This window comes from Pantherophis guttatus, chromosome 1, assembly GCF_059756535.1.
Source record: "Pantherophis guttatus breed Tessera chromosome 1, ASM5975653v1, whole genome shotgun sequence".
Taxonomy (NCBI): Eukaryota; Metazoa; Chordata; class Lepidosauria; order Squamata; family Colubridae; genus Pantherophis; species Pantherophis guttatus.
The window spans coordinates 213,879,865-213,904,695 of record NC_142063.1 but is presented as its reverse complement, the minus strand read 5'-3'; the positions used below and the strand labels follow the sequence as shown (position 1 = coordinate 213,904,695).

The 24,831-nt window shown below is 36.7% G+C and overlaps 1 protein-coding gene across 7 annotated transcripts in view; it reads right to left on the bottom strand.

The window, feature by feature from the left end:
• Positions 1-24,831, bottom strand: part of MBOAT2 (membrane bound glycerophospholipid O-acyltransferase 2) — an 84,655-nt gene that overhangs the window by 13,273 nt on the left and 46,551 nt on the right. For 3 of the 7 annotated variants that reach the window (XM_034432056.3, XM_087882411.1, XM_034432057.3), the window contains exons 4-7: positions 12,520-12,615; positions 10,396-10,451; positions 8,284-8,338; positions 7,058-7,241 (exon numbers count right to left, since the gene is read on the bottom strand). In XM_034432056.3, the coding sequence (XP_034287947.1) occupies positions 7,058-7,241; positions 8,284-8,338; positions 10,396-10,451; positions 12,520-12,615 (391 nt within the window). Of the gene's footprint in view, positions 1-7,057; positions 7,242-8,283; positions 8,339-10,395; positions 10,452-12,519; positions 12,616-19,646; positions 19,866-21,503; positions 21,569-24,831 lie in introns of those variants that run through there. The other 4 variants (XM_087882413.1, XM_087882412.1, XM_087882415.1 and 1 more) reach the window with 3 other exon arrangements.

Here is a 24,831-nt window from a genome sequence, read left to right as displayed (position 1 = left end):
GTGGTGGTCCTCATATTGTGAAATAAGCTCTCCTGGGGTAAGACTTGGATCATCAATAAAAGCTACAGCTAGCACAAACATACAGTCATACTTCTAACAAGATACTCCTGACATGTGAGAATAATCTTTATCCTTAAAATGCTGCATTGGCTGCTAGATTTCTAGATCCAATCAAAGGGGCTCATTATTCAAGTGCTTTAAGGCACTGCATGGGGTTGTATTTACCAGACTTAAATCTGCCTGTCCTTAAATCTGGTCTTTTACAGAGGGTCTATTGCAAATCTCCTCTGTGAGGCACATGAGATGTGGACTGGCACCCACTTTCTCTGTAGCAGCTCCCTTTCTGTGGAATAGTCTTCCCCAAGAGAGACAGATGTTCCCAGCACTACCAACATTTCCCAAACAAACCAAAAGAGTTTGTCCCAGCATCAATTTGGCTCTTCAGTTGATTTATTTATGGGCAACTGTGATCACGTTTCTGTACTGTTTACTGATGCCATTATTTTAATTGATTGTGCTGGGTCTTATATTTTCATTTTGACTTTCTTGTACCCTATCCAGAATTTGGGGGGAGTGGTCCATTAAATATTGTAAAATAAATAAATAATGTACATTTGCAATATTTAATGGACCACTCCCCCCAAATTCTGGATAGGGTACAAGAAAGTCAAAATGAAAATATAAGACCCAGCACAATCAATTAAAATAATGGCATCAATAAACAGTACAGAAACGTGATCACAGTTAAATAAATAAATAACATACATTTGCAGTTGGCTCATTTTCATTTTTAACTGAATGTAAGAGGTCTACTCTTTTTCTTTTTTGTGTAAAGTACTGTTATCTTTAGATTAGAAAAATGAAGGTTTTATACTATGTACAGTATATTTGGCAACAGGATTCAAGAAACCTGTTTTTGGTCCATGCTGAACTCATTCATAAGGTCCTGGGCAAGTAGTTATTTCATTTTCTTTATAAATAAGATGAATAATACTGATGAACATGATAATCGATGTATCAAATACCTTATTTCTGATATACCATTATTTCAACTATGTATGTCAATGTTTAGTAATAAACTATTTATATGGAAAGGAGCTTTTTTTGGTCTTGTTTAATGTTGAAAAGTAAATTCATGACTGTGCTTGAGATCTAAAGTATTGCCTAGCCCTAGTTCTAATTCATGAACTTCCACTTAAGTTGTTAGCTCCTATCATAGGCTAAATACATGAACCAATAACATTATATATAGTAAAAGCAGCCATTCCCGATGTAATGCACTTTCCAAATATGTTGACTACAATTCTCATAATTCATTTTCCTAGTTTGGGATTGTAGAGGTTGCAAGTTCAATCGATCTGGAGGGCAGCAAGTTGGGGAAGGCTATTGTACCATGTGGTATCTGCTTTACAGTATTTCTTCTTTTAGAAATTAGTTAAGTGAAGTGCTTACATCAGGTGCCTCAATTTTGCATCTCACTGAAATCAGCTGAAATACAGTAACTAACCCTCAGCCCACTGGACTTTAACTCAGGCTCTTAATGACTGAATTAATTAAATGATGTTTTAATTAAACCATTTCAATGGTTGGTTGCCTCCTCAGAAAATGTCATTACTTCAGTAAAATCTTCCAAGTGTAATAAAGTTTGTTGTACTTGGATTCATTAAATACTGATGATTAAACTGCAAGGAATCAAGAGCCAAAAATATTTATATGAAGCCAGAAGCAAAGGGGATTTGTTCCCTAGGAACATGGGAATATAAGAGTAGCTGAAAGCTGTAAGAAGAAGAAACTTACGAAGATAGACAATAATTTCAGACAGTTGACACCAACTTTGAGCACCAACAAATGATAGCTTGTAAAAAGGTATAATAGGAGTGAGATATGAAAATCATTTTAAAATGTTGGCTAGTGTTCAGTTAACATGCAATTAGCAAATAGACAATGTTATTTTAAACTTGTATCATGCACCTAACAAAAGGAAATGGGGCATTCGTTAATTTTATGTTACAAAAATGAAATTCAAACCAAAAAAAGGAAGCTTATTAGATTAGGCAGGACACCGTTCTTTCAACTAGAGCTTCCCATTTGCTGATCCTCATGATGCAAGAAATGTAAACTTTAATCTAAAAATGTCTTTGTGTATTCTTTGTTTTTTAAACCAGCATGAGAATCCAGCAAAAAAATAATACACCACCCTATTTTACACAAGCGTTTCATCAACACAAAGCAGAAGTGAAACTTTTACATAACCATATAAAACTGCAAGTTGCGAAGGGAAAATGCAGAAAGTCAAGAGCCGCACCATTCAAAGGGTTTCCCCAAAGCACATAATACGCTATGAAAGACAGCCAGGTTTCTCTTAACACCATTGGGAATGGGTGAAGGATGAAGAGCACACAGTTTTGTTTGATGTCAGAAAGATAAGGCAGCATAAACAACAAAATATGTTAAGCAGATAAGCAATACAATGAAAAAAAACCTTACCTGTTCTGAGTAATTAAATCACATTTTAAAGTAGTGTTATTTATAGATCCTCACTGATAGATGCACTTATTTATACAGCATTTTCTAATAAGTCTTTATAGAGAGGAAGTAAACATCACCCATTTATCATTATTTGTTTATATTAGGAATCAAAAACAATTTTTATATCTGAAGTCAGAACTGAGAATGACGTTCTAAAATTCCACTTTTTTGGCTTCTGTGAGTGGAAACTGGTATTTGCCAATAAATAAAACCAACATACCATCATCTTCATTTTTAATACAAGAAACCAGCCAACAAATTTGTTTGAATATTGGCTGTAGAAATGGTGAAAGTAGAATCTTAATGCCGTGGATAGTCTGGTGCACAGCAGACTATAGTGACATTTTGTGACTCAACATCCATGGGATGCATTAGTTACATCACTTTGCAAATTCTTCTTGTTATTGTTGTTTAAAGCCTCTCTCTGTTGGGAAAGATGCAAACTTTCCCAAGGAATGAAGAAAAGAGGGAAAGATATTTTTATTGCCCCAAATCAGAATCAACCAAATGGGAGAGGAATTGCAAGTAAAAAAAAAAACAAACATTTAAAAATTCTCAATGTTTTATCAAAAAACATTCTTTGAATGTATGAAGAAAAATAGAACCCTATGAAATAAAAAATGAAAATCCTATCTAAACTTTAACAAAACAACTATAAAGAGGTCACCTTATTAAAACAACGTGCAGAAAAACAGCATCCAAAACATTTTGGCTTTTGTTGCTTTATCTATTATTATTTTGCATCCACATCTTAAATTCTATCAGCTAACCTATTCTATAAGTGTTTTAAGAAAAAGGTGGTTGTACCAATTAATGAAATTCAAATAAAATACTGCTTCAGTTCTGCAACTGTAGAATATTGCAATTCTGTACATCCTTTATTTGGAATAAGTGCACTGATCATTCAGCGAAGAGTTATTTAATTACAAGTAAATTTGAATGCATCAGAACATGTAAACTGCAACTTTTTGGGGGGAGGGAATAAATTTCCTTTATCATTCAAGTCAGATACTGGAAGATTTGTGCACAGTTACCCCCATTATGCTAAAATAAACTGGTATCTGCTTCAAAATATCAATTAATTTTGATTGTAATACAGATAGTCTTCGACTTACAACAGTTCATTTAGTGACAGTTCAAAGTTAAAATGGCGCTGAAATAAGTGACTTACAACCATTGCATCATCCCTATGGACACATGATCAAAATTCAGACACTTGGCAACTGACTCATATTTATGATGGTTTCAGTGTCCCAGGGTCACATGATTACCTTTTGCAATCTTCTGTTAAGCAAAGTCAATAGGAAATCCAGATTCACTTAACAACCGTGTTACTAACTTAAAAACTGTAGTACTTCATTTCAACCTCCAGAAGTTGTGAATTCTCCAACACTGGAACTTTTAAAGAAGAGATTGGACAATCATTTGTCTGAAATGATATAGGGTTTCCTGCCTGAGCAGGGGGTTGGACTAGAAGACTTCCAAGGTCCCTTCCAACTCTTTTATTCTATTCTGTTCTATTTAGCAACTGTGGTAAGAAAGGTTGTAAAATGTGCAAAACTCACTTAGCAACTATCTCACTTACCAACAGAAATTTTGGGCTCTGTTATGCTCATAAGTCAAGGACTACCTGTACTTGAATACATCAAAAATAAATCATACTTTTTCAATACCTTTTCTGACTCAAAATATAACATTTTGTGGCTTCACAGAGAGCATTCCGATAAACCAACCTATAGCTGCACAAAGAACATTTTACTGAATACTTAAATAGGGGTGGGGAATTGTGGTGGGTGGGAGTGTGTTTGGGGATTGTTATGTATGTTGGACCTGGTCTTTGGGTGTTAAGTGAATTTTGTTGTATGGGTATACTCTGTATACACGTACAATGACAATAAAGTTATTATTATTAAAATATGCTAAATGATGTTATAATTTTTATGCCATAAGAATCGTAACATGGATTAAAGTTTTCATTTAAACTACAAATAAAATGTGTTTGATTTTCCATTGAAATCTAAACTAAAAATGCATTTTTATGACAATTATTAGAGAGTATTATGAAAAATAATGATGCTTGTTTTCAAATACTATAAGTATATGATAGCTCTGGGAGAATGAGAATAATGTAAAAAAAATACAAAGTAGAATTGCATTCTTTTCCTTTCATTACAAAGTGCAGTGCGTTAAGTATTATTATTTTTTTTACATTATAAGTAATTGTTAAAATAAAGCTTCTTAAAATAGCAGAGACTGGGTTGGATTCAGCATTATAAGGGCTTGCAACACAAGACAATTTTTTTTAAAAAACTTGTCACTTGGTAAACTTAATATTTTGGACACAAGTCCTGGAATTACAAGCTTATAGGTTTTAAGACATTACAAACAATATTTATTTCCCCACATTCATATTGCATATCCACATGCATGAAATTTTTGTTTAAAATGAAATGGTGCTATGTGAAACTGCTTTTGATTAATTAATCCTTGAGAAAATGCATTTTTGTTTAATGTACAGAGATATTCAGTGTTATGATTAGTTATTTGTTCTATAAAATGATCGTATACTTCAGCTTAAAGCAATGACGCCAAAGTACATCTAATGCCTGTAACCACTGCAAACCTTACAGCGTATGAGGAAGTGTTTACAATAGCCAACAATTGCAGAACATTTAGTGGTTTATGGTTTTGAAAACTAATACAACTGGCATTTATATTTATCAGCGATTACTAAAACCAGTGTTTGCACATCACTATAAAACAACTTCTCTTCATCCTTGACTAAAAAATAACGGAAGGGGAATCCCTTAATGTTGCCTGATATTACTAAGCGAGGTATGCAGCTAACAGAAAATAAATAGGCTGGACTAGTCTTCAGAAATGGCCAATAGTGGCTAAAAAAGAATTTGAGAGAAGGAAGAAGGGGGAATGCTGGAAAGCATACATGTGGACTTGAGAAGACATTGTACAGCACTATGAGAACTTAGAAAGGGGAGAGGGAAAAAAACCAAAAAGAAGGGAAAGGATGCATAGTTTAAAAAAAAATTTAAAAATAAAACAAGTCTAAAGAAGTTATACTCTCGTCTTGTAAGGAAGCATCCAAGGCTAAATCCAGAATCTTCAGCATGGCTCTTTTAAGGGAGGTGAAAGCCTCTTTTCAGAGAGAAATTCTAATGGAAGGTATGTATTAAAGCAAAGCTGAGCAAAGACTTCAGCTAAGAAAAATGAAGTCAAATTGATAAATACTAATTGGAGGGGAGAAAGTCAGAGGAGACAGGCTTTTGATTTAAATACAGATAGTTCCTGATTTACAATCAAAATTGAGCCTGAAATTTACACAATTTATAAGTTGTGCTGATTGTTAACTGAGTCATCATGAGAGTGACCCAATTTTACCATATTTCCTTGTGGTTATTAAGCAAATCAGTGGTCGTTCTGCAAATTCACAGTTGTTAAATGAACCCACTGTCTGCAGTGGATTGTTTTTTTTGCTGGAAACCGGAAGTAAACAGCAGTTTCCAGGAAGAAATGTCATAAATTGTGGTCACATGATCATGGGATGTTCTAAACGGCCTTAAATGCAGGTCAGTGGTCAAGCGCCCAAAATGTGATCACGTGACCACAGGTGGTTCCTTCCATCAGAACTTTGAATCCAGGTTGTTAGAACCTTCTGGTCAGTCCATCATAACTTCAAATGGTCGCTAAGCGACTAGTCATAAGTTGAGGTCTACCTGTATATATTTAATTAAACATATGGTTAATTAAAGTTTCAGATTTCAAGAGAAAAGTCTGATTTGGAGTATATAGAATATTTCAAATGATGGAAACAATTCAAGGAGTTAGTTTTTCCCACCTTGTACTCAGTTAAAGAAGGCAGCCATCTGAGCCCAGAAAAAAAAATCAAGGTCTTGAAAAAGGTCCTGGCAGATGAGCATCCATATGCACTTCAAATCACATTTCTGCCTTTGAATCTGAAATGCTATGCAGCACTTTTAATTAATAATTAAATGAAGAACAGATAAGCAAGATATATATTGTTTATATTTTATATCCGAGTGTGATTTTTAAATTAAACTCTGTAAATATCTTTTGGTTCTTGTTTTAAAACTTAGTTACAAGTTCAATGGGATATTTAAGAGGTCTTAAAAAGTCTTAGAAACACTAGGAGAGGAATGAAAAGTCTACAAAGTTAAGGCAGTGCTTATTGAATGGAAATCAAATACCAGCAAAAGTTAGAGAAATAAAAGCAACTTGCATTGATTTTTTACTGATAATTTTGATGGCAGTACGTGGGATGAGATAAACACAAGTCCCAAGCTTTTCACAGCCCACAAGGTCCAAAATTATGTATCTATGAAGAATATTGACCTTTAGATGAACTCAGTGCTTGATTATTGAAGAGAGAACTATGTCATTTATGAAAATGATCCAGATACAGCTTGAGAGTTATGCCTGTGAAAAATGCAGAATGCAAACTAGACTTCCCATGCAAACACAACAGCACCATCGCAATAACAATAGATCTTACATTTGGGGAGGGGTCTGTTTGTTCATATTTTATTTCTTCTTTCCCATTTGCTTCCGACTGTGTCAGTTGATATGATCTGCCTTCAATGAAAGTAATATAGTCTTTATAAGAGCATAATGGGCCTGCCAGGATACCCATGAAATTACAGTTGTAACTTAAATATTCCAGTAGACTTGGCATGCGTCTGTAATTCAAAGACAAGCAACTGGTGAGATTTTACCTCTATTTTAATAACAAGGACTCTGCTACAAGATATTAAAATACCATACAGTGATTGGTTATAGATGAACTGTCTAGCTGACAGAAAACTTCATAGATAAAAAAGTTGGGATCCAAAACTAGTTGATTAGTTGTTTATAAAGGATCCTATACTAGTCAAAAGATCAAGCAGGAATGGAAAATTTGTGGCCCTAATAAAGATTGCTGAATTAAACAATCTTGATCAGTTTTAGCCAATGGTAGTTATGGTTCATCACTCATCATTTCCTCCTTGGATATAATAGGCACAATATGGTACGTGATTCATTAGGCAATCTGATTTCTAGTTACTGGAGAAAACCCAGGAAATCAGACTAATTCAATAGCATGCTACTAGAAATTTACTTCAATAAAACAAGGACATGGGAGTCATACTCCAACAATGAAATGCAAATTGATCTTTCTTCAGCGTTAATACAGGTAGTCCTCGATTTACAACCATTGGTTTAGTGACCATTTGAAGTTACAGTGGCCTGAAAAAAGTGATTTACAACTTGTCCTTGATCTTAGAACTGTTGAAGCATCCCCACAGTCACATGATCAAAATGGCATGTATTTACGATGCTTGCAGTATCCAAAGGTTATGTCATTGACATTTGCAACTTTCCCAGCCCTGCTCACAACAAGCAGTGTCAAGGGAAACCAGATTTGCTTAATGACCATGTGATTCATTTAACTACCGCAGTGATCAGCTTAATAATTGCCTTGCTTAACAACTAAAATTCTGGTCTCAGTTGTGATCGTAAGTCGACGACTACTTGTAGCACACCAAGTAGTTATTTAGTTTGCCTTTATGCTGCTTTGTTTAGTTTGGCCCAAAGCGCTATCTTCATATCATTGTAAAAAAAGATGGAAAGCACCCAAATGCACGGAATCCAAATGCATCTGTCTCCTGCAAAGCTGCTGAAAGGCTGACTGACAGATGGAATCTGAGGCAGCCGTTGACATTAAAACAGAGAAGCACTTACCTCACGGCTAAGCATTGCTGTGATGGCGACAGTTCTTCCTCCTTTCGGAACATTCCTGCACATGAGCAAGAAAGAAAAAGGTAACCCATTGGGGCTGCTGCAAGAACCACAGAGCTGGGACTATGTTCTGTTTCTCTCACTCTCGCTCTCTCTCTCTCTCTTTTTTTTTTTTGCAGGATAGTCATGAAGAGAAGTAATTGCAATCTGAGACCAAACAATAAGAGCAACTGATGCTAGCAGGGATTTGAGAGGACACGTTGCCAGCATTCTAATCCTCTTTGTGATTAATCTAGGATGGGCATAGATTGGGACAGCGTTATCAGTCCAAATTTCCTAATCAGATTATTACATCCAGATGCTTGAGATGATTCAGAATTTTGATTCACTTTAGGGGGAAAAGGCCGTTCTGTGCATGAGCAGAAGCCACTGAATCATCAGGCTATTTTCTTCAAGATCTAAATGCTATTTAATGAAAAGATTGCCATTATTTCTTGTTTTCATGTTCAGATCAAGCAAGCTAATCAAAACATGCCATGGCTACAAACTCAGTCTTAACCGTGATTGCTTCCACGATCTGTTTTCAGATGACAAGCTAGGCCAAATCAAAACATGGTTTAGTATATCATGCAAAAGTGCTATTTCTTGTACCTTTGGATCAGAGAGACTATGATTTAATCTTAAGTAATTAACTGAAACAAAATAATGTCAAACTCCTAGTGTATGTTTCTGTCCCTCCTCAAATAATCATATGTAATTTTAAGCATGTTGCAATATAGCTTGACAACCAGTTTGGTGTAGCGGTTAAGGCCTCAAGTTAGAAACAGAGGCCGAGTCCTAGTCCCACTTTAAGCAAAGCGTGACCTTGGGCCAGTCACTTTATCTCAGCCCTAGGAAAGAGGCAATGGCAAGCCACTTAAAAAAAAACTTTGCCAAGAAAACTGCAGGCAGTTTTCAAGAATCAGACACCATTGAACAGAAGGGGAAAGAAACCACACAACTAGAAATGTAAACTGAGATTGATTTAAAACAGTGAGTAGAGCCAATGTACATGGCTCCATATCAGATGGCATAATCAGATGACTGCTAACTGGGAGCAAAGAGTCATGAAAATCCTAACTCTCTGCTGCTATCTAATGATTGTCCAGATTTTTGCAGTAATGGACAGCTTTAAGTGGCAAGAGACTACACTATTATAGGGCTGTGGAGAACTGAAAAATTATTTGAATGAAATGATTCAGATTTCATGAGAGCACAGCAACTTCCTGCTGTTCATTAAAGACTCCCAAATTCTTAATGCTTCTGCATGAGCTAAAAAAAGGATACACCTACTATAAGAAATTTGCTAGTTTAATGTTAATGCAACTTGGAAGACTGCCCATTGCTGTCTCTAATATTTCAGAGAGGGAGGGAGGGAGGGAGGGAGGATGCAAGCATGAGGCTTATAGCAACCTACCCACTTAATGCTGATCTACGATTAATGCTATATTCTAATGCAGCCATTATCTCTGTTTATTTACAAATAAAACCAACTGACTTTTCTGGTTTAAAAGCATTCTCTTTTTAGCTCCTCAGTTGTCTAAACTAAACACCTAATTATCATTATTTATTTAGACTTGTAAGTATTTTCATAACTCTATACAATTTTTACTGCTTATTTTTTCCAATTTGTAGCTTAGTTTAATTTTCATCTACGGTGCTTTTGTATTCTATGGAGTTTTTAAGATGTAAATTTTCTTGTGTTAAATCTGAAAAAAAGTTGACATTATTGATTTAATGAATAAAAATATTCAGCAATACAATTTGCCCATTTAAAAATAATTATACAAGGCAGCAAGAACTAAATAAAAGAAATATTGGTTTAATGAAATCATCACAAATACTGGTTTTGTCAATAAAATTCCACTGGCTTTATAAGAAGAAAAGTATCATATATTCAACTGATTGAATATCCGGTATATGGATAGAAAATAAAAGGGTTTTCCAAGATTGAAAGTTAAATGAATAGCTGGCCAGAACACATTGTTCTACCCACAAATTTAAAGAAAAAATTCTCCTCCCCAATTTGTGTTAAAAATTTAAAGAAGGAAGTCTTTTCTCACCCCCAATTCTTACCATCATGAATTTCATACGCCAAACTTGTAATTTTCTGAGTAATTATCATCATTGGGCTGTAACAAAGATGGAGAAAGGACAGGGAATTTAGATTTTTAAAAAATAAAATAGTACTTCTCTATGGCAAGATAAGGCTGAATGAGAATATTCATGAGTGTGTGTTTGTTTTTTTAATTTGCCACTCAAAATAATTCTTCATTGGTAGGCTCAGGCAGAGAGAAACAAAGAAACCAATGGCATTTACACTGACAGGAAATGATATATTTTCAAAAGGTTTATAGCTGATTTGCTTGAGAAGTCACAGAGACTGTTCAGAAAATGAACACATTTCAGCTCAATTATTCCTCCCTCCATAATGGAGGAAGCTTCCATCCTTCCTTTATCACAAAGCTTTATTTGATTAAGTCCACAAAATGTCTAATTATGTTTCAAATGGGGATATCCTGATTTGAGGACAAAATTAATCACAAATTAAAAACAGGACATTTTAAGTTCTTTCCTTCAGGCACAAAAAGGAGAGGAGAAAGAGAAGCATGCACGAGCTTGACTTTCAGACATGCTTATTCTCATTATGTAAGCAGTCAGCTACATGCATATGCACCATTCCCCACTGTTGCTCCCGCCCTTTGACACATGTTTGAGATTAAAATCTAAAGATTTTCACCAAATTTGTTAATCAAACCAGAATAATACAATATCATTAAGCAGATAGAGAAGCAACAGGAAAAAAATAACACTGACCCATGTAAATAATGGACCACTAAAATCTAATTTTATTTCAATTGTACATACATTTGCTCCATAAATATTAGAACATAATCAACCTTGAAAAATTGAACCAACAGTCTGCAAGGAGTACTTTGCCATTTCTACATCACACAGAAGATTTTCTTTTAGACACATACGTAATGGTAACATCAGAGAAAGCAATATAACAGAAATTCACAAGTACCCTAGAGAATGCCGTTTTCCAATTACATAACTCAAAAGTAGAGAAATAAAGACACCGTCTTGCAATATAAATGATTTCTTCTAAAAGTAACTTTGGTGTCTTGTTCCAAGAGAATCATAGGAAAAGAGGCAAGATTTATTAGCTTTCATACACTTCCCCAGTACAAAAAAGATTAATTTGTGAACTCAAATACAAATCCAAACTTTTAAAAAGGAGAGACGAGGAAAGAAGGGAAAAGGAACTGCAGAAAGGAAATCTCTCAATGTTCATGATTGCACTGGACATTTCCAGAGACATATACAGGTGTTTTGTCAGATGCAAAAAGGTACAGGTAGTCCTGGACTTATGTCCGATCGCTTAACAAATATATATGACTAACTTGAAAAAAGTTACTTACCACCCATCCTCAGAATTATGGCTGCCACACTATCCCCATAGTTACATCATCGTATTTTAGGTGCTTGTCAACCAGCTCACATTTATGACTGGTTGCAGCATACTGCAATCATATAAGATAGCATTATGTGAATTTTTTGCCATTTTCTGGCAAAAAAACACCCATTGGATAAGCTGAATTCAGACTGACATAATTCATTTAATGATCACGATGACATGCTTAATGGCCATCATAAAAACATTGTAAAATTGAGTCTGGTCAATTTGAGTCAGTCTGAGTCTGACTCAATTTAGGACCACAATGACTTATGACTGAAATTCTATTTTCAACTGTGGTCATAAGTCAAGAACTGCCTGTATATTTTAATCAGGAGATGACACAAGTGGTTTGATCTGAATTTATTCTGTCCAACCAGCATCAGCTAGATCAGCTGGATGGATTTTTAGCCCACAGAGAAATCATTTTCATAAACATCCTATTTCAGATATAATTCTATTTTGAACTATATAGTTATGAAGGAGCTAGATAGAAAATTGTGATAGGGCAGCCTTTACCATATATATGTATACACATTTTTCCATGTTAAGTCACATCCCTGAATTATATTACCTCATACTCTTCTGTTGCAATAAACGAACAGATAACATGCATACATTCTTATTTTTTATTTAAAAAATCAGACATCTATGAAGTCTCAGGTAAATTATACTTAATTCAGACTTAACTATATCAATCTACAAAAACAATTGTGAGTACTGAAAATTGTTATTCTTACCCTGAAAAATCAGCAGAATATTGTCCATAGTCAAATATATAAACTCTAGAAATTTGGCACACAGTGAGGTATCCCAAAGCAAAAACAAAACAATATCTGGAAAAGAAAAATAAAAGTCATTGGGTTATTGCTCACAGAACCTATAGGTATTAACATATATAAAAAGCTAGACAACCTGTTGTTGGATGCTTATCCTACGGTTGGGTAGATAATATATAGAAAACTATGTTCTGTAACTTTAACTGCTACAAGATGACTAATTGGTTGTGCTAAGCAGACATAAAAGAAAGCAGGAAGTTCATTCACTTCTGCTCCTGCAAGGTTGAACTGCTGAAAGGAACTGTGTCTGTGTGTTACTGAAGAGAACTGGAATTGTAAGCAAACTATGTTTTTGTGTTGAACCGTGATTATTTGAAGAAGTGTTATCTTTGTTTTGAGAAGCCAAGTTTGTTATTTTTACTACAAGTAAAGACTGTTTATTTTTCTTCAAATGTTCAGAGTCTGTGAGTATCTGTGTGTTTTGCTAAGCAACGTATCTATTCGCTGTCTGGTCCCTTGCACCACTTTGCAGAGGGCAGTTTTACCCTCAACACCTGTGACTCATTGGATCTCTTTTCACAGATATTTCCTTACTTAAACAGAGACACAGAATGACTACAGACAACAAAAATGCAAAGGGAGCAGGAGCAATTTCCAACTTTTTGCTGGCTTCCACACTGAGTTGCTTTGTGGGAAGCTGGCAGGGACTTGAAGCTGACCCACAGAATATTCTGACATTTTGCTAAGGGAAGGCCGAACAAAAGAAGCCATGGACCACAAAGAAAATTGCAACCCTGTTCCTTAAACCAGTGCAGCAAGGGCCCCCTCCCTCCAGGGAGGAAGAGGCACATTCATTGACTGCCAGCCTCACCCCACCCCAGCCAGCCATATCTCATCAGCAGGCATCTGAATTGCTTCCTCACCCTTCTCTCACCAGCCATTGCCATTAAGAGAGTTCACGTTTCAGCTTCTGATCCAAAGCGGCCAATTGCCACTTGCCAATTGTACCTTGCCATCAGCCAATTAGATGCAGGGGCCACAGGGAGATGGGGAAAAGACCGGGGATATGGCCTTCCCATTTGCCCCCCTGCCGTGCAACCTACAGGTTTCTGGGAAGAATAGCCAGAAGATATACCCTGTTTTCCCCAAAATAAGACATCCCCTGATAATAAGCCCAATCGGGCTTTTGAGCGCATGGCAATAAGGCCAAGCGCTTATTTCAGGGTTCAAAAAAAAAAATATAAGGCAGGGTCTTATTTTCAGGGAAACATGGTAGTGGTCTGAAGTGGCCACAACCTTTCCAAATGTAATTCCCAATAGAGTCACGGGTTCCAGCATTCGGTAATTTATAGTTCATTTAAGTTGGTTCAATTATTGTTGCTCTATACCTTCCAGTATTGCCCAACTGAAGGTTATAAACAAACAGACACAAGAGTTGTGGTATATTCACACAATGGTGGTTAAAGACCAAACTTTTTCAATATCCTCAAAGCCTTTGAACCACAAGCCAATCACTGTTATTTTTAAACTCCCCCCATTTAGTTACAACAGAATCTACATTACAGTTCTTGTATTTTTAAGCATGTTTTTTTAATTTCTATAGAGATTCTCAATCATCTTCTAGGCCACGGTTGTCCCAAAGGTGCTTTTCCAAAAGGCAACTGGACTTTTTTTTTCCTTTCCTTGAAAATGTTGAACTGAAGAAGCTTCTTGGATGAGAAGCAAAACCTTTTCAAGGAAAAAACAAAACAAAAAAGTCCAGTTGCCTTTTGGAAAAGCACCTTTATTTTCATTTCTTTTAAGTAAAGCTGCTTTGCAAAAAAATAATAATAATGTGGCACTGCACTGTGAAAAAAGTTAACCTAGTAATGGTTTAAAAATGCTTTCACAAATTGTTCAGTATTTTGCCACCCACTACAAATTCTGCATTGATCTGTCATTACAGCACACTATTTTAAAATTTAAAGATATTATACATTATACATGCACTGGATCTAAAAATCAGAAAGCCAAGAGCTCAGCTATCACCATGAGACTTTCTCACTACAGTCTGAAAGCTCAGAGAACATTCTGGAATGAGGTACAGTGTGGAAATGACATCCTGTACAATTTGCCCCATGGCAGTAACAATCAATACAGGTAGTCCTCAACTTACAAAAGTTTATTTAGTGACCGTTCAAAGTTACAATGGCACTGAAAAAATTTACTTATGGCTGTTTTTAACACGACCATTGCAGCATGGTCATGTGATGAAAGTTCATCCCCTTAACAACTGACTCATATTTATGACGGTTTCAGTGTCCTGGGGTGATGCGATCACCTTTTGCGACCTTCTGACAGGCAAAGTCAATGGGGAAGCCAGATTCACTTTACAACCGTGTTATTAACTTAGCGACTGCAATGATTCACTTAACAACTGTGGCAAGAAAAGTCGTAAAATGGGGCAAAATTCACTTAACAAATGTCTCGCTTAACAACAGAAATTTTGGGCTCAATTGTGGTTATAAGATGAGGACTACCTATACAAGTAAGGACTCTCTGAAACACCTCTCAATAAGATTTAAAATGTGCCTGTGGCTGTGGCTGTAAGTCATAGTACTATTTTAAATTTCACTGAGTCTTACACCCAAATAAGCATTCAGAGCTCCAATCTGCATATTTGAAACTTCTAAAAAATAATCGTTTTACAGAGATTTTATTAATCCATATAATCAAAAAAGATCCATACAAATACCCTCTTTCAGCAAATTAAAAAAGATAAATATTTCTTTCTTTTTCTAATATGCAGACAGCGAACCTTAATTCTGCATTAAATAGCATTTATCAACTTTTCTAGCAAACTGTTGCATTTGCTGAACAAAGGACAACCTTTTTTTCATATCCTTTCTTCTCTGATGTACTTTTAAAGCATTTTGCACTAGAATACATGCCTCTTATTATATTTTATTACCATGACCAAATTATAATGACTGAATAACCACCCATTTAAGTTGTTTTAACTGTACCGAAATCAACTGACGTTTCCCACATACCCTTGCATATTCAGGCCATATACATCTTATTCCTCAGCAGTTAGTTCTGCTGTACTTCCCCTGAGGTATTGTCAGAAATGGGAAAGAGAAGCACAAATCATTTAATTAAAGTGGAGGGAGCATAAGCCCCATTGATCATCCATTTTCCTCATCTCACTAACTAAAAGATTGCTGTTGTAATTGAGCAGGCTCCAAATTCTGACCTTCACAGCTACCGGCCTCGTGCCAGACAGTCAATCCATCTCCATGAGTGAGACTAATAATGTACAAAATCAGAGGACAAGCCAGGAGCAAGGCTGGTCAAGAATGGAGGCTGACCATCTGTTCAGCAGCCTCTGAATAAAGTGGAGTCTCCCTAAATTGCTAGAGAAAGTCTAAGTACCGTATTTTTCAGAGTATAAGATGCACCTTTTTCCCCCCTAAAAGAGGCTGAAAATTTGGGTGTGTCTTATACTCCAAATGTAGCTTTTTCGAAGCTTTTTTTCAGCCCTAACAAGGCGCTAGCCGAGTGAAGCGATCTCCCCGTGCTTTGCCTGCTTTTCTCATTGCTGCTTCCTCTCAGCTGTGCCTTAGAAGCTGTTTTTTATCCCCAAGCAGGGGATAAAAAACCAGCAAACTAATGTGCTGAAGCTGACCAGACTAAGTATGCTAGCCAGATAAATACCTGGTAGGCAGATTTCCCCCCCCCTATTTTCCTCCCCAAAACTAGGCTGCGTCTTATACTCCGGTGCATCTTATACTCCGAAAAATACGGTAAATTAAGCAAAAGAACCATTGTTTTGGAAAAGCGGTGGTTTTTTGAAGACATATATACAAGTAATCCTTGACTTACAACAGTTCATTCAGTGACCGTTCAATGGCACTGGAAAAAAGTAATTTATGACAGTTTTTCAGTTATGACCTTTCCAGCATCCTCATGATTGTGTGATCAAAATTCAGATGCTTGCCAACTGATTCATATCTATGACTGTTGCTATGTCCCAAGATCATGTGATCATGTATTGCACCTTTCTGACGAGCAACGTCAATGGGAAAATCAGATTCACTTAACAACCAAGTTACTAACTTATCAACTGCAGTGATTTACTTAACAACTGAGGCAAGAAAGGTCATAAAATGGGGCAAAATTCACTTAACAAATGCCTCACCTAACAACAGAAATGTTGGGCTCAATTATGATCATAAGTTAAGGAATACCTGTATAAAGTCTAGCTATGTTTAATTTTTTTCCTTGCATTTTTTTCTATGCAGAACTAAAGCAAGTGTAATATTCTTAGGTCACTGTACAAATTTAGAAAATTGGGTATTAGTTCAGCTTTGAGTCAAACTAATGTTTAACTTCAAGATGGCTCAAATTACAGGTAGCCCTCACTTACTGACTACTCATTTAGAAACCATTCAAAGTTATAACAGCACTTATGACCAGTCTTCCAGGTTGAGGTTATCGTAGCAATATGCTTTCCTTTTAGAAGGAGCTTATTAGAAGGTCGCAAATATAATCAGACAAGTAAGGAAAGGTCTGTAAAAAATCAGATGTCTTAGGGCTAAGAACTACTCTGTTTCAGAAGATATATGAAGAGCTCCAAAATAGCCTGCTCTAAACTAGAGCCAAAAGACACCTCAATCTGTTTTGGCCATGAGCAAACTGGATGACTAGTTCACTACCTCTCAGTCCTACTACATCACAGTGTGGTTCTTGTGAGGATAAAAAACAAGGGGAGTTCCCCATGTGCATTACCCTGAATTCCCAAAAGGAAAATCAAATAAAAAATGTAATATATGAACATGTGTCCATTCTAAGTTAAAATATAGCAAAATCTTTTAACACACTAAGGGGATATTTGCCACTACCTTTTGCTATTGAGATAGCACTTAAAGTTAAGCTCCTGCAGAAAAAAAAGAAGTAGGATAGAATATATTCAAACAACTAAAATTAGTGATATTCACAACTACTCTACTAACAAAAACAAAATCCTCCTAAAAAGCTCTAGTTTTGACATCAAAACTTAGTCACCACACTTTGAAAAAAGATTCCTGCATCATATCCGAAAACAAATACATTAACTTATTATCAGCCACCACTTTCAACTATGAGAAACCTAAATCCTTGCAGATTGAGGTTACTTCATAATAAATTCTGTGTGCTGTTATTTATTGAAATATGCTTTACTTGACTAAAATCAGCAGGGGTTCACATGTCTGAGAGAGAGAAAGAGATGAAGTAAAACAAAATGGAGTTTGCTAGGCTAAACAAATCAGTTCCCTACTCTGCAGTTGCTTTCCCTAGATCCCTTAGAGAAGCAATAACAATGCTGGCACAAGGACAAAAGTGCTTAGAAAGGAAAGGAATGTTGACAATAAAAAAGGATACTTGCAATCGAAGAAAGCGATGTGAACCAAGGACAAGGCAAGATAACAGAAATAGAAACTTTGGATGATAACTATTATTCTAATATGCAATCTCTATAGTATTAATAAAATCACTGTCTTTCCACTTCCACCTTCATTACATTATTATCTCTGACCTTATGGATTACATATATACTTTGTTACAAAAACCCACATAAGGCCCATTTTTAGATTTGCTATTGAAGCTCCAGTATTGAAATTAACTCACTCTATGCTTGTATTGAGGAGTACTCTGGTCTCTGTTATTAAAATAATTCATATGTGTAGAAATTTCTTCTACACATACACTGCATAATATATTTGCAAGGCAAATAAATAGAGAAGCATGAACATACATAAATGCAATTAATCTGTATATGCAACATCTCATATACAGATTGAAATGACTAAGATTTAGATATTAAGCACTCTAATGCACATTACTGTCAACTCGGGACTCAGCATGCCTCAGACTAGAAGAAATAAGCACAGTTCACTTAAAAATAGTGCCCTCACGCACATATTGGACATGTAGTTTATAAAATTTTGCATGTGAATAGCAAAAGCACATTTCAAATGATATCATACAACCTGAAGCAATTTCAATAAAACAGAAGCATGCAACTAAAATTAATCATAACGCACCACTTTATTTTAACCAATTATTCTGCCAAAAAAATAAGACATTTATCACTCAAATTCACATTCTATATAATTAAACCAAAGTGGAAAGAGGCCATTTCCACTATTTTTTTATTGCTCCAATACAACCACCACCCTTTTTATATTATTGGCAGATAAATTACAAGAATAATGTAATGTATTAAGGCTTGGAGTATATGGAATGTTTCGTTATAATTAAACATATGGACAACAAATTTCCACCTTCTTCACCCGATTCTTCTCCAGCAGTAAGCATCACAAAAATTAGGATACACAAATAATACTAAACAAAGAGCTCATATTTCAGCTTGTACTACAGTCATAAGGATAACTTTGTCTATAGTTAATTGGACCCTTCTTGGGAAGGATAGGCAGGAACTGTGCTTGGATGCTTTTGTACATTTTGCTGATACAGGTACTCCTTGATTTGCAACTATTTAATGACAGTTTGAAATTATGATAGCCTTGGAAAAAGTAATATATGGCCTATTCTCAAAGTTACAACATTCATAACACCCCCCACGGTCAAATTGCAATTTGGGCGCTTGGCATCCAGCTCACATACACGACATCTGCAACATCTTGTGAACATGATTGTGATTTGCAACTTTCCCAGCCAGCTTCTGACAAGCAAAGTCAATTGGGGAAGCTGGATTCGCTTAACAATTGCATTATTTAATGACCACGTGATTCACTGTGATGATTTGCTTAACAACCATGCAGGGCCGGATTTAGATGAAAAGAGGCCCTAGGCTATTCCACTTATGAGGCCCTTTCACCTATAGTGAAAGTGTAATTTTACTTTTGCTAACAATTTGAATGTAGGCCCCTCTTGATCTTGAGGCCCTAGGCTGAAGCCTAGTTAGCCTATAGGAAAATCCGGCCCTGCAACCATGGTAAAATGGTTATAAAAATTGGGCTCGGTCATGTGATAGCTTGCTTAATGATCACAGTGCTTAGCAATCAAAATCCTAGTCCCAATTGTGGTTTTAAGTCGAGGACTACCTGTAAAGCTGATATCTGCAAAGTTCTAGTGGCTGGAGTCTTGAGGTGTGGCTGGGCAGCGTCTTACATTGTTATCTGGAATGCTGTTCAGCTTGTGGGCTCTGATGGAAGTGCCAGGGCGCTCTCCAGCATGGCTCTATCATCTGCTGTCTAGATCCATGGCCCTCCTCAGATAGCTCAGGAAGGTGTGAGTGGTTGGGTCCAGCAACTGATCAATGCCTGTTTGGGGAAAGGAAATATGCCTGATGATTTTAAGGTGTTGGTGTGTCTTCTTGTGAAGAAGACTTCCCTGGATTGAATTATTTGGACCGCTACCACCCTAAGCCTCCAACCTCACCCTTTTAGAGAAAGTCGTTCATGTGCGGCGTCAATTGCAAAATGCCCACAAAAAAAAAGTTTATCTGTATCCTTTTCAATCAAGGGTAAGGCTCAGGCATGCAATATTGGCCTAGATGACTTCTGTTAGGGCCTGGATGAAGGGAGCGCACTCTTCCTGACCTTCTTGAGTTGAGATCATTGATCAAGACTGGTGATGAAAGTTAGGAACCTCTATTTTACATTAATCGTCCCCTTTCCTGAGCAGAAAAGTCGGATCAATAGGGAAAAAGTTTTCCATGAAGTGTCCCACAAGGCATGATCGTTTTCTTCCTACGCTTCTGTATATACTGCACATTTTTAATTTACAAAATCTTTAATTTATACGTATCCTACCTTAATTTGTAAAATTCTAGGTGGTGAACATACCCCTGTCTACTATTTTCTCCACAACAACTGTCATGTGGAGCAGTGAAGTGAAATATTCACTGAGAGTGAATATTTGGCCTAAAGTTATCCAGCCAGCTTTTATAACCAAAAGAACAGGTAGGATTCATGGTCTCTGGTCAAGGACATTAACTGCTACACCAGGGGTCTGCAACCTTAAACACTCAAAGAATCATTTGGACCCGTTTCCCACAGAAAAGAAAACACCGGGAGCCACAAAACCCTTCCCGTGCCTAACTATTTCTTGAGCGGCCACAAAACTAGCATATGTAATCGAATTAAACGTTCTGTTTTCTTCTGAAACTTTTCTTTTCTTGGATTTATCCATGGTTGGCCTACCGGGGGGGGGGGGTTTGAAAAGTTCAATAAATTGCGTACCGACGGGTGTCGCACATTGGCAGTTGTGACGCATATTTTGAGCAACAGGGAGCCACAGCAGAGAGGTGAAAGAGCCACATGTGGCTCCAGAGCCGCAGGTTACTGACCCCTGTGCTACACCAAAGTGGCTTTCAATGAACCTATTGCTAATGGGCATCATTGATAAGATGCCATCAGCATGCTAATGATACCGTATATTACACCCTGGGTCAAGCTGGAGATGCCATGAAAGTCTTAATCTAGGGCCTGAAAGCCAGATAGCCAGGGGCCAGGTAGAAGAAATAAGCTGAAATGAAATCCTAACAAAATGGAGTTATTTGCCCCCAAATGACTTTGTTTTCTGTAACAGTTGCAACAGTGGATAGGTGGCTTTCCTCCTTAAATCCCTGTGACTGAGATTTCCTCCTGGACTTATGGTTATTGCTATCTGGAGGCTGCAACCAGGAGGACCTTTGCCTAGCTTCAACTTCTATGTCAGATGTAGCCATATCAACCCTGAGGTGACATGGTAACTTTAATTTATGCCCTCATCACTACCAGGATAGACTTCTGCAACCAGCTCTAAATATGACTAACTTTGAGGACTACTCAGAAACTACAATGAATACAAATGCAGCTGCATGCATAGTGGTGAAACAGATCAACTTCAATCACATTACATTAGTATTGCACTGGTTGCTAGTAGGTTTTCAAGTAAGCTAAAGTATTAGTTCCAACCTTGAAAGCCCTGCATAGTTTGGCTTCAGGACCACCTTCTCCAGGCAGAACCATCCTGTCCAGTGAATTCATCTCAGGAGATGAGGTTATCTAATCCTTATACGAAAGAGAAAAACGGAGATGCAAAAAAGTAGCATGGATGCAGATGTCCAGTCTGGACTTTATAAGATAAAGATCTATTTGCAAGGCAAGGAATGAGGAGAAACCAAGAATGAGAGTAACCACTACCACCTCCCTCAGAGGCTAGAATGGTATATTTATTTATTTGCTTGTTTGATTGATTGATTTTTATTTCTATATACTTTAACAGCAAACTACAAACAGTAAAAACTGAACTGTTCCATATGCCTTTGCTATTTAAGACTACTTGTGTTAATAGTAGCCTACTTGGTATACTAGGCACTCATGGCAAACATATGATGACATGCCATATTTTTTGGATGGCACACAAGCATTCACTAAACCCAACAGCAGCAACTCTTGAAAGCATGCCCCATTCGTGCACAATTTTCAGAGGCGGCATGAGAATGGGGTGCACTCTTATGCAGTCTCCACAAGTCATACAAGAATGGGGTATGCTTTTGCATGGTTTTCAGAGACTGCTGATATCATGGAAGAACATTCTTCGAAGCTGCTTCAAGAATGAAGGCTTTGTGTAACCTGGAGCAGCCTCTTATAGTCATCAGAAACCTAACACCTCCTGAAGGTAAGCAGTGTGAAGCAGATCCTGGGGGGTGCTGGGCCACGGGGGCACTTGTGGAGTTGCCCAAGGCTCATGCGCCTTGAGGAACAGCACAAAGTGGCCTTATTAAGTACCAGTGGTAGTGCTGGGCCTGAAGTTTAGCACCAGGCCTCTCATTTAGGTCCAGTCTCAGGGTGGCCTAGATGGGGAAGGGGAGATAAAGAATTGTTTTTCCTTTTTTTGTGGTGTGGGGGGAGACACACCAGTTGAATCAAGTGAGGCATTTTCCAAATTTGTGACATGCCAAGCCCAAAAGGTTTGGCATCACTGACTTTTTGTCTTCTTGGATGATTGCAGTTTTAATTATTTTATTTTTCTGTACTGTGTCATGTTCTACTTTATTACTGTAAACTGGGATTCATATGAAATATGAAGTGCAAAAAAAAATCAACAAACAGGTAAATCTTTTAAAGTACATACAGTTTTATAAAGACATGAAAATATTAATTTGTGAAATCTACCGAGTAACATGAAAAAGGAACTTCTATTATCAGGCAATATTTATTTGTAAGATTGAAAAAAAAAACTGTTCTAATGAGATTTCAATTTTGGCATTCTTGGTAAACACAACATGCAATATGGATAATATAGCATAGTACCAGCTTTATTGCCTGAGAGCGGTGACACTTTTTTTTATTTGTTATCAAAATATTGTAATTGGAACTTTAACCAACCAGCTTTGAATCTTTGAACACACATGCACACAGAGGTTCTGTTACAGTGACTCATTCTTTAGTAATGATACTGGGTAATAATTTTTTGATGAGGTCAAATCTTGACCTTCTTTATGTATTAATGATATATTGGTCTCTATCCAACTGTCCTGTATCTTTCCAGCCTTTAAAATAGAGTTCATCATGTGTTAACAATGATTGTAGTAGCTCATCATTAAAATGTTTATAATAAGCGGCTGGTACCATCTAGTCCAGGTGTTTTCCTTATTTTAATTTTTTTATAGCTTCACAAACTTTCCTTGTTATAATGTCATTAAGTGTTTGTTTTTCTTTAAGCTACTCTAATGGGAATTGTTAATAAGTAATGATAATTGTTAATAAATTGACCTCTAATGCTGTAAATAAAAATAATATGTGAGAGGCTAGGAGTTGTATTTTGACCTCTGAACCTCTAGAAAATAGTTGCACGATGTTTTGACAATCTCACAGTGGGGGCAATTTTTTTTCAGGTTTTTCCCCCCTAGGTTTTTTGAGGGTAGATTAAGTTTAAAATAAAAGTAGAAAATTTCTAGGAGGCAAACTGCTCCATTGCCTATTCCCTAACCTTCCAGCTAACAGATAAAATAGCCTCAAATTGCACCAATGAGATTTAACATGACATTTTGGCAGCACCATCTGAGCAGCCACAAATTGGATGATGGAGTACAGTACATGGGTTGCCCATGTACTGTATTTACAGTTATTAAATATAGCAATAGCACTTAGATTTATATACTTATAGTTCTTTACAGCCCTCTCTAAGTGGTGTACAGAATCAGCATATTGCCCCCAACAATCTGGGTCCTCATTTTACCCACCTCGGAAGGATGGAAGGCTGAGTCAACCTTGAACCAGTGAGGATTGAATTGCTGGCTGTGGGCAAAGTCAGCCTGCAATACTGCTTTCTAACCACTGTGCCACCACAGCTGTTTATAAAGCTCTATATGTCGTAGGGCCAGACTACTCTTCTCCCATTGTCTTTGCTCTGCCAGAGATCTACATCAATAGAGAGGACAAGCTCTATGTCCTTTCTATCAAACAATATAATCTTATTGGACCCTGGAATCATGCCTTCTAAGTGGCCACACTTGCCTTATGGAACAACATGTTTTCTGGAGATTTGGATGGTCTATTAGCCTTTCTGAAGGCACTGAAGAAGTCTGGCCATTTCCCTAGGTATCTGAGTCAAGGAAACAGAATAATAAAGATGAGAATTTTTAAAAAAATTACAATTGTCATTGTGAAGAATGTCTGTAATAAAAATGAATGTTTTGCCAAGAGTGATGCTTTTGTTTCAAACTGATTCACCATTTAAAGAGTGGCAAAATGATTTATTTAAATTTGTTTCTATGGCAAGGGAAAAACCCACAAATTAAATCTAAGATGTCAGAAGATGCGAAGGAAAAAAGGAAGATTGGGTTTACCTGATTTGAAATTGTATTTTGCAGCTTGCTATTTGATCTGGATGAAAGAGTGGGTGTTGGTTTTTCTCCAGAGCAGTCGTGTTACATGGTATGGGATCACAGGGCTGTCATCCTCCGTAGCACAACCTTCCCTGCCCACACTCCATAATGGCCTCTGACAGCCCATCTACAATCCTTACAGCCCACCCACACTCAGTAGCTCCCACTGGCGGCATTCACCTTCCCATCTAAGTACTCATCTACTGGTTTGCTTGCCTAGGACTTTAATCTCTGGGTTACGACAACCACCAGGACTGCTGGGATTATTGTCACTAAATGATAGAGTCATATGACATCATGCTTTACAACCGCATCACCTAGTGGACTTCCTGTATGCATAATAATTGGGTGCACAGAACTTTACACAATTATTAGAATTTCTTTACTAGAAATTCTATTATGAAAATGAA